General features: G+C 44.8%; 1 protein-coding gene across 2 annotated transcripts in view; it reads right to left on the bottom strand.

Annotated features, from left to right (window-relative positions):
• The window catches only part of ANXA6 (annexin A6), a 152,818-nt gene that overhangs the window by 6,094 nt on the left and 129,585 nt on the right, over positions 1–17,139 (bottom strand). Inside the window, exons 21-25 of one of the 2 annotated variants that reach the window (XM_068278368.1) lie at positions 16,167–16,184; positions 11,638–11,731; positions 4,989–5,084; positions 3,886–3,944; positions 1,737–1,859 (exon numbers count right to left, since the gene is read on the bottom strand). In XM_068278368.1, coding sequence (XP_068134469.1) covers positions 1,737–1,859; positions 3,886–3,944; positions 4,989–5,084; positions 11,638–11,731; positions 16,167–16,184 — 390 coding nt within the window. The remainder of the gene's footprint in view (positions 1–1,736; positions 1,860–3,885; positions 3,945–4,988; positions 5,085–11,637; positions 11,732–16,166; positions 16,185–17,139) is intronic. The other variant, XM_068278369.1, reaches the window with a different exon arrangement.

Raw genomic sequence — 17,139 nt, 5'->3', positions numbered from 1 at the left:
AGAATAAAATTCTTAGCAAAATGTACCACTCAAAGAAATTGGTGGCAAAAAAACCCAAGATATAGATCATTTCATTGTGATAAGTAGCTATAAAGTTATTGGCAAATTAATGTGAGGAGCACTGGCAGGTGAAAATGACTCTGGTCAATAAGGGGAACAACCCCTCAGTAGGGAAGTGATTAAAATACCTTTTCAGAATTCTGCAATTTAAAAAGTAGCGGAAAAAGTGCTATTAAAATTATTCAGAGTGTTTTCTAGCTTGCTGGTGGCTTAAAAGGCATTTTATTCATAAGGGGATTGATTCACTAAACCGTGATATGACAAATCTCACACCTGATCAAAAGATATAACACCTTATCAAAGATTTCATACCTTATCAGAGTAGCATAGCGAGCCTTACGAACTTATGCCTGCTAATTGGCAATGGCACTCATCCTGCCCCGAGCCCCTGCAGGTTCGTAGCGCTCTCTGTGCTACTCTGATAAGGTGTGTTAACTTCGATAAGGTGTGATATCTTTGATAAGGTGTGATATCTTTGATGAGGTGTGATATCTGTGATAAGGTGTGATATTTGTTATATCACGGTTTAGTGAATCAACCCCAATGCGTGAAACTATCAACTAAGAGAAAATACAGTCCGCACATGCCCAGTAGCTTCTCGTGCACTGCTTTTTCCTCTGTGCATGAGCCAGCTTCATTCCATTGGGCATGTGCAGAACGTACTCGCACATGCCCAGTACAAAGCAGCTCGTACTTGGATGTGAGCATAGACACAAGAAGTTGGTCCCAGGCAGCAGCAGTGGGCTCGAGGAGGGTTTGAGAACACTCTGGAGCATTCAGAGAGTCTTATTACTACTTAAGTATCTTTTTTTTTTTCCCTCTTTGTTTCCTCACGGGTTTGCTTTAAAAAAATGGCTGTGTTAATTTTAATTTTCAGAAAACGTTTACTTCAGAAAAGGGAAGCTCAGTATAGGGTGCAGAAATGATGGCAAAGACTGACAGATTCTTTAATAGGAAAGACCTCACGCCTTGCTTGCATGACCCTGACACAAGTAGCATCTCATTCGCAGGATGGGACAGAGGACTGAGTGTCTTTCCCATGTGGCTCAGTTGGCAGTACAGGTAGTCCCCGACTTACGAACGCCCGACTTGCACCCAACGGCATGGATTCCCGGTTTCCATGGGAACAAGTCAAAAAACATTTTTTTCAAATTGGACTGATTTTTTTTTTTAAATCTATTTTCTCAAAAACTACAAGAAAAAATGGCTTTTAAACTTGTATAAGCAGGTACAAAGGGCAGAGGTGACACAGAGGAGGACACTGAAGGCACAGGGGGGCACAGGGGGCAGAGGTGACACAGAGGGGGACACTGGAGGTACAGGGGGGCACAGAGGAGGCACAGGAGACAGAGGTGACACAGAGGGGGACACTGGAGGCACAGAGGAGGTACAGGGGACAGAGATGGCACAATGTTCCGACTTAAGAACAGATTCAGGTTTAGAACGAACCTACAATTCCTATCTCATTCGTTAACCGGGGACTACCTGTATGTGTACTCTGAGCTCACAGCAGTATTCTGTAAAACAAACCTTTCTCAAGAGCATTTGCTTAAGGCTAAATATTCCTGGCTATCATAGGATAAGCAACATCCTTAGTGCCAAACATAATAACAAAATGTAAAAGAAAAAAGCTATAAAAACAACTGATGAAATCAGTTGATGTTCTGTTGAATCACCTCGATGCAGTGGTGTAGGGACTTTTCGTAGAGGTCGGAAAACTCTTTGCGAATGTTGTACAGATCAATCTCGCTTCTGGATATCAGGATCCTCGTCAGAGCCCGCTCGTCAGTGCCGGCCCCCTGAAGGGATGGAATGAATAAGCGCATAAATTAGCAGAACACTCCTGTGGTATTCCTGGGCAGACTGTTAGGAGCATTTCAACAAACACGATCCGAAAATTGGATTGCGCCCGTTTTGCGCATTGCACAAGTCCCACAATTAACGTGCAAATCATGGTGCTGTTTTTCCACTCGTTCGATTCATTTTGCACAGAATCACCTGCACGATTTTTGCTGCGTTTTGGCCTCGTACCCAACAGATTACAGCCAAATTATAGTACTGTAAATAGAAGTGCAATCACATTGCAGCAGGACTTTGCATGCAAGCGTGATATTAAAAAACCCAATAAGGTTCAGTTCCCATTAGAGCGAATGCAAAACGTCACGTTGCCCATTTTGCATCCACTCCATTCTCTTCAATCGCTGTCTGATCGTCGATACTCACCTGTCCCCCAGTTCTGCCACTGCCGACTTCTCCGCTCGGTCCCCATTGGATTACAAAGACTAGCAACAGGGAGAATTTTTTATTGGTCTACTATGAACCAATGAGAATACTCCGTTGGAGGATCCTCATTGGTCTGTTCAGCATTGATCTGTTTACGGGTATAGAGCGGAGGAGGCAGCAGCAGCAGCAGTCAGAACTGAGAGACAAGTGAGTATTTGCGTGGCGGCGATCAAAGCAGGCGGAGTGGACTTGGCGACCAACCTAGAGAGAATAGATATTGTCCGTTCTCAAGGGCTTGAATTGCATCCGTGAACCTGGCGTTTTGATTTCTATTCAGGAAAAAAGCTTCAGGTTCGGACTCTGTACTGCGGCAAAATGGTTCCTTTTTTTAAGCAGATCATATTTTTAACAATAGGATCTGCTTCCTGTGTGTAACGGAGGTACAGAATGGGTATGTTTTCTGCACAAGTGGGAACTGAACGGGAAAAAGTGGGAAGTGGGAATGGAAAAAAAAAAAATCAGGACATTAAGCAAGCATAAAAGCACAAGACTAGATATTCTTTCAGCAACCACCACTGCATGTTGATATTACCCAGGTGATTGATTTAACCAAGTCAGTCTATATGGACGACTATAGTCATCCGCATAGACACCGCTCAAGTCTAACTAGATGTGTATATGCGTCCAGTGTTATTGCGGCAGGTGCGTGTGTATGCGCATATTCCTGCTGCTTGTGGCATTTATGTAGCGGTGACTGAAGAAGGCAAGCAAGTGTTCCCTGAGCCAATCGCAGTGCCTGGAATGAATGGAAATGACCGAATCAGGTGCCCTTTCCATTCATAACAAAAGGAAAAAAAGGGAACACTTCCTGGTAACCCATCTAGTGGCAAAAAAGTAAAAATACAGTCACCATACATTTCAAAAAAACAAATTAATAAAATGTATCTCTTCCAAAGCCCCCCCCCCCCCTTTCATTACCCAAAAAAATACATAAATAGTTGCCTTAGGGACTTTTTTAATATGTATGTAATGAGGGTACATTACTGTTATTTTAGTACATAAAGGCTTGTAATTATTGACCGGACAGAAAAAATAAAAAACATTAAAGTGTACACCTTTATTTCCATAAAATATATTGTCACCATATTGTACTAGTAACATAATTTAAATGTTGTCATAACCGGGACTAACAGGAAAATAAAATATGTAGGTTGTATTTATAGCAGCATGGCTTATTTTAAAACTATAGGGGATAGAATTGGAGAAAATAGTGAATTTTTTTCTTGTTTTTGCTTATAAAATGCATAGAAAATAAAGTAATTACTAAAAACAAGCATCACCAACAAAAAGCTTTAATTTGTGGCAAAAAAAACCCCACAGATATAGATTATTGAGGTGTGAGAAGTAGTGATAAAGTTATGGCTGAATGAGTGGGAGGATCGCCAACAGTTGAAAATGGCTCTTGGCGGTAAGGGTAAATTGGCCTGTGGGCTGAAGTGGTTAAAAAAAAAAAAAAAAAGTTTTGCTGGGTCTGCTGTCTTTGTAAATAAATTCTGTTTCTAAAGTTGGTGAAGGTAAGAAGTTCCCCATCGTATCGCTTACCTTCATAGCTCTGTAGAGACGCTCTGCGAAGTACGCTGGCTTATTCTTCACGCTGCGGACTGAGAGCAGAGAGATCATAAAGCAAAATAAGATACAGAATCAACTTTCCTCACTTAGTAATAGGAGCTGGGAATAAACGCTAATACCAGTGTTTTAACATTAGCCCCCGGGGAGGGAGGGCGGTTTTGTACCCCCTGCATGGAGCGCTGTTATACTTACCCCGCCCATGCTGCATCCGGTCTCCACTACTTTTGGGTATTGACGCACTGTATGCTGAGACCTTCTGGCTCCTGCTGTGTGTCATGTGATCAGTTGCCCCAGGGGGGGAGCATACAGCGTGAAGATGGCCGGGGGAAGAGGAGAGTGTGGACTAGGTAGATATAGCCAGGGCTATGGAGTCGGGGCACCATAGAGGCACCAGAAATCCCAGCATGCCCCCGTTGCTGCACCACAGCTCCCAACATGCCCCCTATAGAAGCACCAGGGCTGCCCAAAAGTGCTCGAGATCTTTTAGGATCCTAGCAATGATCCTGGTGCTAGCGGTTTGTATAAAGAGACACTGAAGCGAGAATAAATCTCGATTCAGTGCTTATATTCAGCAGGGGCACGTGTGCCTCTGCTAAAACGCCGCTATCCCGCGGCTAATCGGGGGTCCCTTATCTCCCCAATCCCCCTTGTGCTGTGCGGGCAGCGCTTCCGCATTCAGGCAGGGCTAATGGCCGCAGCCCTGCCTCACGCGCGTCTGTTAGCGCGCATCTCCGCCTCTCCCCCGCCCCTCTCAGTCGTCCTTCGCTGAGAGGGGCGGGGGAGAGGCGGCGATGCGCCGCTGGAGTGACGGCGCTGACAGGCAGGGCTGCAGCAGTTATCCCTGCCTGAAGAGCAGCAAAGTCTACGACCAAGTTGGTCGTTGATTTTGCAGGGGGGGGGGGGGGAAGAAACCCCCATTCAGCCGCGGGATATCGGTGGTTTAGCAGGGGCAAAGTACAGTCCCCCTGCAAAGTACAGTCTCCATTATCCCCTCAATCATACCGGTTAGTTAAGACTTCCAGCCAGTTGCCTAAACTCACAGCAGTTATATAATCCCTCAGCAGGTAAGTACTCACCGATAGCTACGAAAGCATCTTTGACATCGCCGGACATCTCTTTCTTGATTGTGTGCTCAACATCGTGGTTAGTCTGCTTGATAAACTCCTGGAAAACTAGAGAACGAAGACCAAGCATGAAAATGCATATTATAGAAACCGAAAACCATGTAGCAGTATTTAAAGAGGCATTTTGGAGTCGGCGCAGGGATCTGGAGATGCGGTTGACATTTCTTATGTGCTACCCCATCTCCTAACCACCTAACTCCCCTTCTCCTAACTAACCTATTTCTCCTAACCGCCTACCCCTTCTCCTAACCACACAATCCTAATCACCTATCTCTAATCCTAACCACCCACCCCTTATCCTAACCACCTACCCCTAATCCTAACCACCTACCCCTAATCCTAACCACCTACCCCTAATCCTAACCACCTACCCCTAATCCTAACCACCTACCCCTAATCCTAACCACCTACCCCTAATCCTAACCACCTAACCCTTATCCTAACCACCTAACCCTTATCCTAACCACCTAACTCTTATCCTAACCACCTAACCCTTATCCTAACCACCTACCCCTTATCCTAACCACCTACCCCTAATCCTAACCACCTACCCCTAATCCTAACCACCTACCCCTAATCCTAACCACCTAACTCCCCTTCTCCTAACCACGTACTCTTCTCCTAACCAACCTACCCTTCTCCTAACCATCTAACCCCCCTTCTCCTAACCACTTGCTCCTTCTCCTAACCGCCTACCCCTTCTCCTAACCACCCAATCCTAAACACCTGCCTCTTATCCTAATCACCTATCCCTAATCCTAACCACCTACCCCTTATCCTAACCACCTACCCCTTATCCTAACCAGTCACTCCTTCTCCTAACCACCTAACTGCCCTTCTCTTAACCACCTACCCCTAATCCTAACCACCTACCCCTAATCCTAACCCTTCCTTGTTCATTAACCTCTTGTAGCCTCTTATCGAACCTCCCACTCAGGGATGGTTTCAGATAAAATAGGGCAAAAGTGCCTGTGGCTCTCCCCACCGTTCTTATAGCGCTGCGTAATATGTTGGTGCTTTATAAATACAATAAATAAATAATAAAAAAATACTGACAGTGAATTTGTAACCTCTATAGTTCCTGACTTGTGGGGCTTCTAAGGAGATTGGGGCCCTGGGCTACTGCCCTCTATGACCTATGGAAGCACTGGCCTGGCTCCCCCTGGACATTCACATATTTCCTTCACAACCCATTCCTATTGACTGACATTAACCTCCTGAACTGACACTTAAAGAGGAACTCCAGTGAAAATAATGTAATAAAAAAAGTGCTTTATTTTTACAATAATTATGTATAAATGATTTAGTCAGTGTTTGCCCATTGTAAAATCTTTTAAATCCCTGATTTACATTCTGACATTTATTACATGGTGACATTTTTACTGTTGGCAGGTGATGTAGCTGCTGCATGCTTTTTTAGCAGTTGGAAACAGCTGTAAACAGCTTTTTCCCATAATGTAACAGGGTTCACAGACAGGAAACTGCCAGGACCATGGTCCTGACATCACACTGTGGGAGGGGTTTCACCACAATATCAGCCATACAGCGCCCCCTGATGATCAGTTTGTGAAAAGGAAAAGATTTCTGATGGGAAAGGGGGTATCGGCTACTGATTGGGATGAAGTTTAAATCTTGGTTACGGTTTCTCTTTAAACTTATCACTGAACTTTATCCCCCAACCCTCCTTATTAATGCCTCACCCTAACTCTAAACAATACTCACCATCTCCACTGCCTGGGCACAGTATGACTCTGTGCACATCTTTTGCACTGATGTTTGGCTATGTAAATTTCAAACTTAAAGCGCACCTGAGTGACAGGCATATGGAAGCTGCCATATTTATTTTCATTTAAGCAATACTGGTTGCCTGGCTGTCCTGATCCTCTGCCTCTAATCCTTTAGCCATAGCCCCTGAACAAGCATGCAGCAGATCAGGCATTTCTGATATTGTCAGATCTGACAAGATTAGCTGCATGCTAGTTTCAGGTGTGTGATTCAGACACTACTGCAGCCAAATAGATCAGCAGAGCTTCCAGGCAACTGGTATTGTTTAACAGGAAATAAATATAGCATCCTCCATATTCTTCTCATCCTGGGCTTCACTTTAACGAGTGCTGTAATCACAGCGCAGGAGATTTGGCCGCAGCCAGCGCCACCATAGGCCGTAATAGGAATTACTGCTATAGCGGCGCACAGGCAGTAACTTCGGCGCCGTCAGAAAACTGAGCTAAAGTTGCTTTTAAAAACACTAATTCGCCCGCCAGAAATACGGCATAACAGGTTGGCGTGCAAATTCGCCATGACATTACTGTGTCTTTTCTCCAGAGTCTGGTTTAGTTTTATTTTAGTTTGCCGGAGAAGCACTACAAAAACAAAAGTTTGCCTTCTTAATTCAGAAGGTATTTGCAATTACTGTATTCAGGTTGTAGTGAGCATATGATGTATCCCACAATGCATCACTGCCGAACATGCAAATTGTCTCTTTGATTACTCTGTAAGCTAGCCACACCTCCAGAACCGCTGGAATACAATGATGTGTCAGCTTGTTATTTGTACAGAGCCACAATAATCCAACATGCTTACAGACTGTTTTGGACTTCTCGGTCCTCATCAGTGCATGGCAAGGATTAATGTGGCTCTATGGAGTAGGTACTTGAAGCACCCAGAGTTACAGACTACCCAGCAAGCTCATGGTCAGGGCATTTAAATTGCACTCAGGGCGAGGTGTAAAAATTGCACCCCCTTCCCCCCACCCCCATGGACTCGCGAACCCCTTCTCTTTAGGGACAGTCACACAGCCATAAGTATATCTATCTACCTACTTACTAGCCGCTCATCCAGGAGGAAGCAGGGACCAGGAGAACACACAGGCTAAGAGCCCGGAAAGCCGACTCCTCCATGAGCACGGATCGCTCCAACGCCGCCGTCCTCCGCCTTCTCACAGCTCCGATACCGGGCCCCCACACTTCCGTCAGTTGGGGCCAGTCTATGCCAGAAACTTCTGCGGTATTTGCGTATCTCTCCAGCAGGAGGCGGAGAAATACGCAGAGGGCGCACTTCTCCGGCATAGACTGGCCCTCACTGACAGAAGTGCGGGGGCCCGGTATCGGAGCTGCGAGAAGGCGGAGGACGGCAGCGTGGGAGCGATCTGTGCTTATGGGGCTGGAGGACGCCCCAGGTATGTATAAAACGTTTTCTTTACTTTAGCTCTGACTCCCTTTAAGAAGGCAGAGTTCTGTTTTCCATAGCGTTTTAGTAAGAGGGCTTTTTGGACCATTGTAGCCCCCTTACACACTCCTGGGAGTTCTGGTTCACCAAGAGCTTGCTGGGTAATCTGTAACTCTGGAGAAGCACTGCACTCTTCTCTGCAATTCTCACCAGCTAATGTGTGTAAACAGTGTAAATCATTATCTTACTCACTGATTTACTGTATTTGTGAAATCTAGGGAATATCCCAGGGAGTATTTGCATTGTGTGCTTCTGTTTTGTTACACAATAAACTGTGGAATTCCAATTCCAATTCTTGGCTTCCTAGTCTGTGGGGCAGATCGGGTTGGCTGTCATTCAGGTCAGAATCTCTTTAGCCAACTGTCCTTTTTATTTAATAGGAAATAAACATGTCAGTCTCCATATCACTCTCAGTTTAGATTCCCTTTAATAATAGACTGAGCTACATTCACCGTGACAGTTAAAAATGGCGCACAGCGCCAGGGAAATAAAAAGGGCACCCCATAGACTTACATTATATAACGCTATTTAGCGTTATAAGTGTTAAAAAATAGCGCAGGCAGTGTGCCTTACACTTATAACGCTAAATAGCGTTATAAGTGTTCAAAAATGCAGCGGGGGTCGGGGGAGGAGAGAGGCAGCGGGACTAGGGATGAGCGTAATGACCTAATTACGAATTTCCGAAATTTCGCAAAATTACTACAATTACGATTTCAGCAGTAATCGAAATTTCGTAATTTTCGCAAATTACGCAAATTTTCGTAATTACGATTACGAAATTTAGTATTTTAAAGTTTGCAAAGGTTTCTATCCCTGTAGATGCCTAAAATGAATAACCAACCAACTCTCTCTCTCTCTCTCTCTCTCTCTCTCTCTCTCTCTCTCTCTCTAGAGATCTGTAGTATTTCAAAACCATACTCACATTCATGACATGTCCAGGGATCAAACCCAGGCCAACCACATGGAAGACAGCTATGCTCACCACCATACCACCAAACACACACTAAATAGACTGCTAACCTAAATCTTACTTGTAGACAGTCATATGAGACACATGCTGGGTGCAGGGCTTTGTGATTGGACCATGGACCATGCGATAGAGTGAGGTGCAAAAATGAAATCATGCCTAGCAGAGGATGGTTTCACAATGCTAAATGCTAGGCTGGCTGTGGTGCAATTGGTTAGTGTGTCTGGCTGGTAACAGCAAGGTTACAGGTTCGATTCCATCCAGGCATGTCTTTTCCTTTTGCGTTCAACAGTTGTCCAAACAGAGCCAACAGAGCCCCAGATAGCCATGTAGAGTTAGGTCACAGCTAGCCTGGCTGTGGTGCAATTGGTTAGTGTGTCTGGCTGGTAACAGCAAGGTTACAGGTTCGATTCCATCCAGGCATGTCTTTTCCTTTTGCGTTCAACAGTTGTCCAAACAGAGCCAACAGAGCCCCAGATAGCCATGTAGAGTTAGGTCACAGCTAGCCTGGCTGTGGTGCAATTGGTTAGTGTGTCTGGCTGGTAACAGCAAGGTTACAGGTTTGATTCCATCCAGGCATGTCTTTTCCTTTTGCGTGCGCGCGCTGCGCCATTGAACCCCATGGGGTATTTTGCGTGCGTAAAACTTTACGCATGCAAAACTTTGTGCTCGGTGTTTGGACAACTGTTGAACTCAAAAGGAAAAGACATGCCTGGATGGAATCGAACCTGTAACCTTGCTGTTACCAGCCAGACACACTAACCAATTGCACCACAGCCAGGCTAGCTGTGACCTAACTCTACATGGCTATCTGGGGCTCTGTTGGCTCTGTTTGGACAACTGTTGAACGCAAAAGGAAAAGACATGCCTGGATGGAATCGAACCTGTAACCTTGCTGTTACCAGCCAGACACACTAACCAATTGCACCACAGCCAGCCTAGCATTTAGCATTGTGAAACCATCCTCTGCTAGGCATGATTTCATTTTTGCACCTCACTCTATCGCATGGTCCATGGTCCAATCACAAAGCCCTGCACCCAGCATGTGTCTCATATGACTGTCTACAAGTAAGATTTAGGTTAGCAGTCTATTTAGTGTGTGTTTGGTGGTATGGTGGTGAGCATAGCTGTCTTCCATGTGGTTGGCCTGGGTTTGATCCCTGGACATGTCATGAATGTGAGTATGGTTTTGAAATACTACAGATCTCTGGAGAGAGAGGAGGAGGAGGAGGAGGAGGAGGAGGAGGAGGAGGAGGAGGAGGAGGAGGAGGAGGAGGAGGCTGGCTGGCTGTGCTATTCATTTTAGGCATCTAGAGGGATAGAAACCCTTACAAACCTGAAAAAGTAAAATTTCGGTTGGAGACACGAAATTCGTCATTACGGGAGTGAAATTTCGATTACGAAATTGTAAATTACGATTTGAAAATTAATTACGAAATTACGAATTTGGGTCGTAATGTTAAATTTCGCATTCGTAATAAAAGCAGTTCGAAATTTCGGCTCATCTCTAAGCGGGACACTGGAGGGCATAGGCAGCGGGGGAGGATGTGTGTAGAAGCATACGTTACCTTGTCCCGGCCGCCGATCACTCCTTCCCTCCGCTCCTCACTTCTTCCATTCGTTTACTGTAGTCCTGCAGCCGGCTTCAGTCTCCGCATGCTGATTGGCCGGCTGCTGGACTACAGAAAACGAATGGAAGGAGCGGAGGGAAGGAGTGATCGCCGGCCCAGGACAAGGTAACGTATGCCTCTGCATACATCCGCTGCCTATGCCCTCTAGTGTCCCGCTGCCTCTCACCCCCAGCCCTGCTGCCTATACTAGCAGCCCCCTGCATGTTTATCATGGCGCACCTCTCTGAAATCAATGTAGCATAAAACGAAATTTACCGTTTTATTGCATTTACATTAAAACGGTAAATAGCGTTTTATGATACATTTATCGGCAGAACGGTGCGCCATTTTTCTCCCTGCGCCTTTTTCAGATGGACCCACATTCACAGTGGGACGTTGCGTTGTAATGCGATGAAAGTCGCAACGTAGCATCACAACTCAACGCAAAAAAAAGTTGGTAACGCACATTAATGCTGCATTACCGTCGCATACAGTAGGTACAGTGAAACATACAGGCAATGAAAAGTATGCTTCCCTGTACCTGGTAACGTGTGTGTTTAGAGGTAACACACTGCAGCAGTGTGTTACCATAACGCTAAACCTTACAATGCGACGCTAACGTCACACTGTTCACCACCCATAGGATTAGCATTGCAGTGCGGTAAGCTGCGTTATAAGAGTTTATTACGCAGCTCTGCAACGTCCCATTGTAAATAAGCCCTGAAGATAAAGGTTACACGTAGGAAGTTGAAACCCAATTTCAGGCCTTAGATAGACCGTTAGGCGCAATGCTTACCTCTTCGTAGATGTGGATAGCTGCGTGTACACAGGATGGTCATAAAACGGGTTTCTAAGGAGGTGGAGTCACCAGATCCTGAATCTGCCACTTCCTGTAAGGAGAACAAAGGTTGGGTGTGACCGTGTGGGCGGGGTTTGGGAGAGAGAAGGTTAGCAAGAAAGCGAAGGTGGGGCAAAGAAGGTGGTGTATATATTATATGGGCAGAGAGGGAGGAGGGACAGGTGAACAGGACACAAATGGGACATAAGACAACATAAAAACATGATAGAGAACCAGCCCCAAATATCAGTCTTAAAAACCAGAACCTCTATTCCAGATCTGATCTGACACTGAAATGTCACCCGTATGTGGCGGATTTCAACCTGTTATGTAACTGTATTATTCTCATCTTCAGCTGAAGGACCCCATTTAGGCTGTCTGTGGTACTGCCTGTGTATAAATTATTTTCAGTATGGCTATTAGGACATTTTAGTTGTCTTTTCATGTATAGCTGACAGCTCAGTAATTTCCCGAAAATCTGCATGACAATTGACAATTCACTAAGCTTTTTACCACATGCGGTATTTAATTCTGCATTTTATGGATAATTGCAGCGCAGGTAAAATGCATGAAATATGTGATACAGATTTTTTTTAGCATACCGACAAGTACAGTCCACGCTGCATAAAATTAACATAAAATTTGCATCAGCTCAAAACCATTAATAACATTTTTAATGACTACATTAAAATATTGTGAAATTAGGAAGATATGTTTTATCATAGTTCCCAACTGTCCCACTTTAGACAAATAGACAAGACAAATAACATTTATATTGCGCTTTTCTCCTTGCGGACTCAAAGCGCTAGAGCAGAGCAGCAGCCACTAGGAGGCGCTCTATAGGCAGTCGCAGTGTTAGCGAGACTTGCCCACTTAATAGGTGCTGGCTTACTGAACAGGCAGAGCCGAGATTCGAACCCGGGTCTCCTGTGTCAGAGGCAGAGCCCTTAACCATTACACCATCAGCCAACTGCCTTTAGGAGCTCGATCCCTCTGTCCCTCTTTCCTACTCATTTGTCCCTCTTTCAGGACTGGTGTACCGTCGATATGTGTAAATATACCGGTATGTATTTTTCGACTAAAATTCTACTAAAATTGGGTTTATTAGACTAATCTTTATTCCCATCATTTAAATTGATACATTTCTTATTTTCACCTTTTTAACTAGTGATGATAGAGAAGACCAATGTGGTCTAAATGATACAACTACTTCAATTAATCTTTTGATTCAGAATTTTTTGTGATATGCATAACTGGGGGTGTGGTGGGGCGTGGTTAGGGGGTGTGGCAGGGGTGTGTCTTGAAGTGTTCCTCTTCCTTATTTCAAAAAGTAGAGTGGTATGGTTTTATTATTAACTTTCTTCTTTTCCTGAATTCTATTATTAGTTTTCCCCTTTTCTATGCTCAGTTTCCTCCCTTCTATAAAAACGTACCTAATGGCTGTTTGTTAATTACCAACAGCTCTGGGCTGGAGATAAATGCTGAACATCTCAGCTGTTTTACCACATGCTCGGTTGTTTTTGAGTTGACCTTGATGACTGTATTTACCTCACAAGTCGGTCGTTTTAGTTTTCCATGCTGTATAAGCATTAGTGAATGGGCATTTCAGAAAACATTCAGTAAAATCAGCTGTTTTCTGCTTTGCCACATGTGGTAACACTTGGTGAGTTGAAGCCAATGGGTTGGTTCCGACATGTTCAAATACCAGCCAGCTCTACCAGATCCAGCCAATGATTTGCACACAGCCCATGCCCTGTGCTTAGTGGGATATTTCTGAGTGGTTGGTGGTGGAAGCAGATATAGCAAGGAGCACGGTGTAAATCTCCTGTTTCTGATTGGTGTGGGGGGGGGGGGGGGGGGAGCAGACATAGCACATGGTGTACATCTCCTGTTACTGATTGGTGGGTGCGGGGAGCAGACATAGTACATGGTGTACATCTCCTGTTACTGATTGGTGGGTGCGGGGAGCAGACAGCACATGGTGTACATCTCCTGTTACTGATTGGTGGGTGCGGGGAGCAGACATAGCACATGGTGTACATCTCCTGTTACTGATTGGTGGGTGCGGGGAGCAGACATAGCACATGGTGTACATCTCCTGTTACTGATTGGTGGGTGCGGGGAGCAGACATAGCACATGGTGTACATCTCCTGTTACTGATTGGTGGGTGCGGGGAGCAGACATAGCACATGGTGTACATCTCCTGTTACTGATTGGTGGGTGCGGGGAGCAGACAGCACATGGTGTACATCTCCTGTTACTGATTGGTGGGTGCGGGGAGCAGACATAGCACATGGTGTACATCTCCTGTTACTGATTGGTGGGTGCGGGGAGCAGACATAGCACATGGTGTACATCTCCTGTTACTGATTGGTGGGTGCGGGGAGCAGACATAGCACATGGTGTACATCTCCTGTTACTGATTGGTGGGTGCGGGGAGCAGACATAGCACATGGTGTACATCTCCTGTTACTGATTGGTGGGTGGGGGGAGCAGACATAGCACACGGTGTACATCTCCTGTTACGGATTGGTGGGTGCGGGGAGCAGACATAGCACATGGTGTACATCTCCTGTTACTGATTGGTGGGTGGGGGGAGCAGACATAGCACACGGTGAACACCTTCTCATGGTAGGGCAGACTACAGGGACATATAACAACAGAAGGACATGGACAAATACAGGTAGACACAGTGACATGTAAAAAACAAAAAAAAACACAAAGGGGTATATTTACCAAGGCTGGGGGACAGAAACAATGAATTCTAGCATAACTGCCGTCCGGAAAAATTGCTGCAGGACCAAATTTGCAGTCCATTCAGCGGATCGGGCGGAACAAATCCGCTCTAACAGACCAATGTGAATGGTTAACATTGGATCCTTTCCCGTCTGTTCCGATCCGTTCCCTTCCAATCCGGGAACAGATTGTTTTTTAGTGCTAATTTGAACTGGGGATAAAACGATCAGATTTTCCAACAATTTGATAGAAACGATCGGATTTTCCCAAAGATTTTTTTTTTTAATTTGAACAAGAAATCAGATTCGGATTTCCCATTTTTATTCGATATTAGTCGATAGGGAGTGGTGGTGGATTTTTCGAATCAATTTGTACGAAAATTGAATGGTGTAGGGTAGATTGTCAATTTATTAATATATACAACCAAGCCATTTTTCTAAAGAGTTTTAAATCATTTTTTTCATAATTGGGGCAAAATTTAACACATGTGGTTCATTGGTCAGATTTTTTAAATGTTATAATCAATCAGAAAAAAATAATATAATCCATGAATTGAAAAGAATTTAAAAAAAATTGTATGGTGTGCAGCCACCTTACTCCTGATGCACATTTTAAATTATGATTGGCTAATTGATGACCAATTTTACCACCACCATGTAGTATAGGAGCATACTTACATATTCTGTTTATAGTAGTGGCTGGATAGTGTAATGGTTAAAGAGAGTCTGAAGCAAGAATAGATGTCCCTGTCCCCCCAAATCCCCTCCGTAATGCGGGGGAGCGCTTCCGCATTGGGGCAGGGCTAACCGCCGCAGCCCTGCCTCCCGCGCATCTGTCAGCGCGTATCTCCGCCTCTCCCCCGCCCCTCTCAGTCTTCCTTCACCGAGAGGGGCGGGGGAGAGGCGGCGATGCGCGTCTGATAGACGCGCTGGGAGGCATGGCTGCAGCCGTTAGCCCTGCCTCTAGGAAGGGCTAATCTGCGACCAAGAAGACGACCAAGGTTTGCGGGGGATGGGTTGGGGGGTCAGGGACCCTCGTTCAGCCATGGGATAGCGGCGTTTTAGCAGGGGCACACATGCCCCTGCTATGTACGAGAGCTGAAGCGAGATTTAGCCTCGCTTCAGTGTCTCTTTAAGGGCTCAGCCTCTGACACAGGAGACCAGGGTTCAAATCTCGGCTCTGCCTGCTCAGTAAGCCAGCACCTATTTCAGTAAGGAGTTTCTTGGGCAAGTCTCCTTAACACTGCTACTGCCTACTGAGTGCGCTCTAGTGGCTGCCTCGAAAGTGCTTTGAGTCCGACAGGAGAAAGGCGCTATACAAATACTGCCATTATTATTATAGTATACTAAATGTGTTGGTCCACTCCTCATACTACATGGAGGTGGTAGAATTGGCCAATCGAAATGGAGTGTGTGTACCCGGCTTTTAGGGTGCGTTCACATCCAATATTACCACTTCCATGTAGTATGGAGGGTGGGGGTGACATTTTGAATACTATGAACTGATTGTGTACGTAAGCTCTCATAATACATCGAAGTGGTAAAATTGAACAAAAATTGGATGTGTATGGACCCTTGGTAAATCATCCCCAGTATTAAGATCTGAAGACAGATTTAGGAAAGTCACATCTTAGTTGCCTCGTCCACACGTAACATGACAGATGTTTAATTATAATGACGATGTTTCCTTTTAACTGGAAAACTATGTAATAGCCAGATGAGATAATGTAACAGAGATGATTATTACTCACCAGAACTGAAGCAATAATCTATGAACAGGAGAGAGAAGCAATCACAGATTAGGAAACAGAATTCTATTCTACGGACATCAGTGGGTATAATGACAAACACAACATAAGATGCATGAAGGGTGAGACACAAACAGCAGTACTCAGTCCTTATCAAACAATGGAAATGGAATGAAAATCAATGTAGTTTTGTTTAGGGTGCCGGTTTTGGTTTATTATGGAGGTGATAATAACACCTTTATCTCCTATGTTTACAGGATGGAAAATTCATAACATAAATTAACTGAATTCACCCCAAAATTGCTCCTTGAATCGTAATACAATTATAAGGCAATTTTGACCCCTTAAATAGGAACTTTAACCTAGGATTGCAATCAGTAGCTGATACCCCCTTTCCCATGAGAAGTCTTTACCTGTTTCTCTATAGATCATCAGGGGGGTCTGTATGGCTGATATTGTGGCGAAAACCCTCCCACAGTGTGATGGCATGACCATGATCCTGACAGTTTCCTTTCTGTGAACCTTGTTGCATTGTGGGAAATAGTGTTTTTTTTCTAACTGCCAAGCAACCAGTATCTCCCTCTGTGCATAGAACTCTCAGTAACAAACATTCCGTACAGATCACCTGGCAGAACTAAAGTGATACATTTCAGAATTAAATAAATCAGGGAGAGGAATGATGTTACAATGGGCAAACACTGACTAAATTGAATATTGCAAAAAATATGTAATTTTAGTCATTATGTTAATTTCACTGCAGTTCTTTAAAGATTGGGCTAAACATCTGGGCCGCTCCCTTAAGTGCCGGCATACGTCACGTATTATAGACCTCCTGCTGGGAAGGATCACAAGATGTGAATTTGTAGAAGAGGATGACGGTACTAGAAGGGATTGATGCAGCTATTGCCAGCGATGTTAAATTTTTTGCGCTTTTTTCTCTCCTCCCGGCACTTACCTGCGCGCTTCGATTTTGTGC

The sequence above is a fragment of the Hyperolius riggenbachi genome, chromosome 3, assembly GCF_040937935.1.
Source record: "Hyperolius riggenbachi isolate aHypRig1 chromosome 3, aHypRig1.pri, whole genome shotgun sequence".
In the NCBI taxonomy this organism is placed as follows: Eukaryota; Metazoa; Chordata; class Amphibia; order Anura; family Hyperoliidae; genus Hyperolius; species Hyperolius riggenbachi.
Note: the sequence above shows the minus strand (reverse complement) of the source record. Positions and strands in the feature narration are given on the sequence as shown.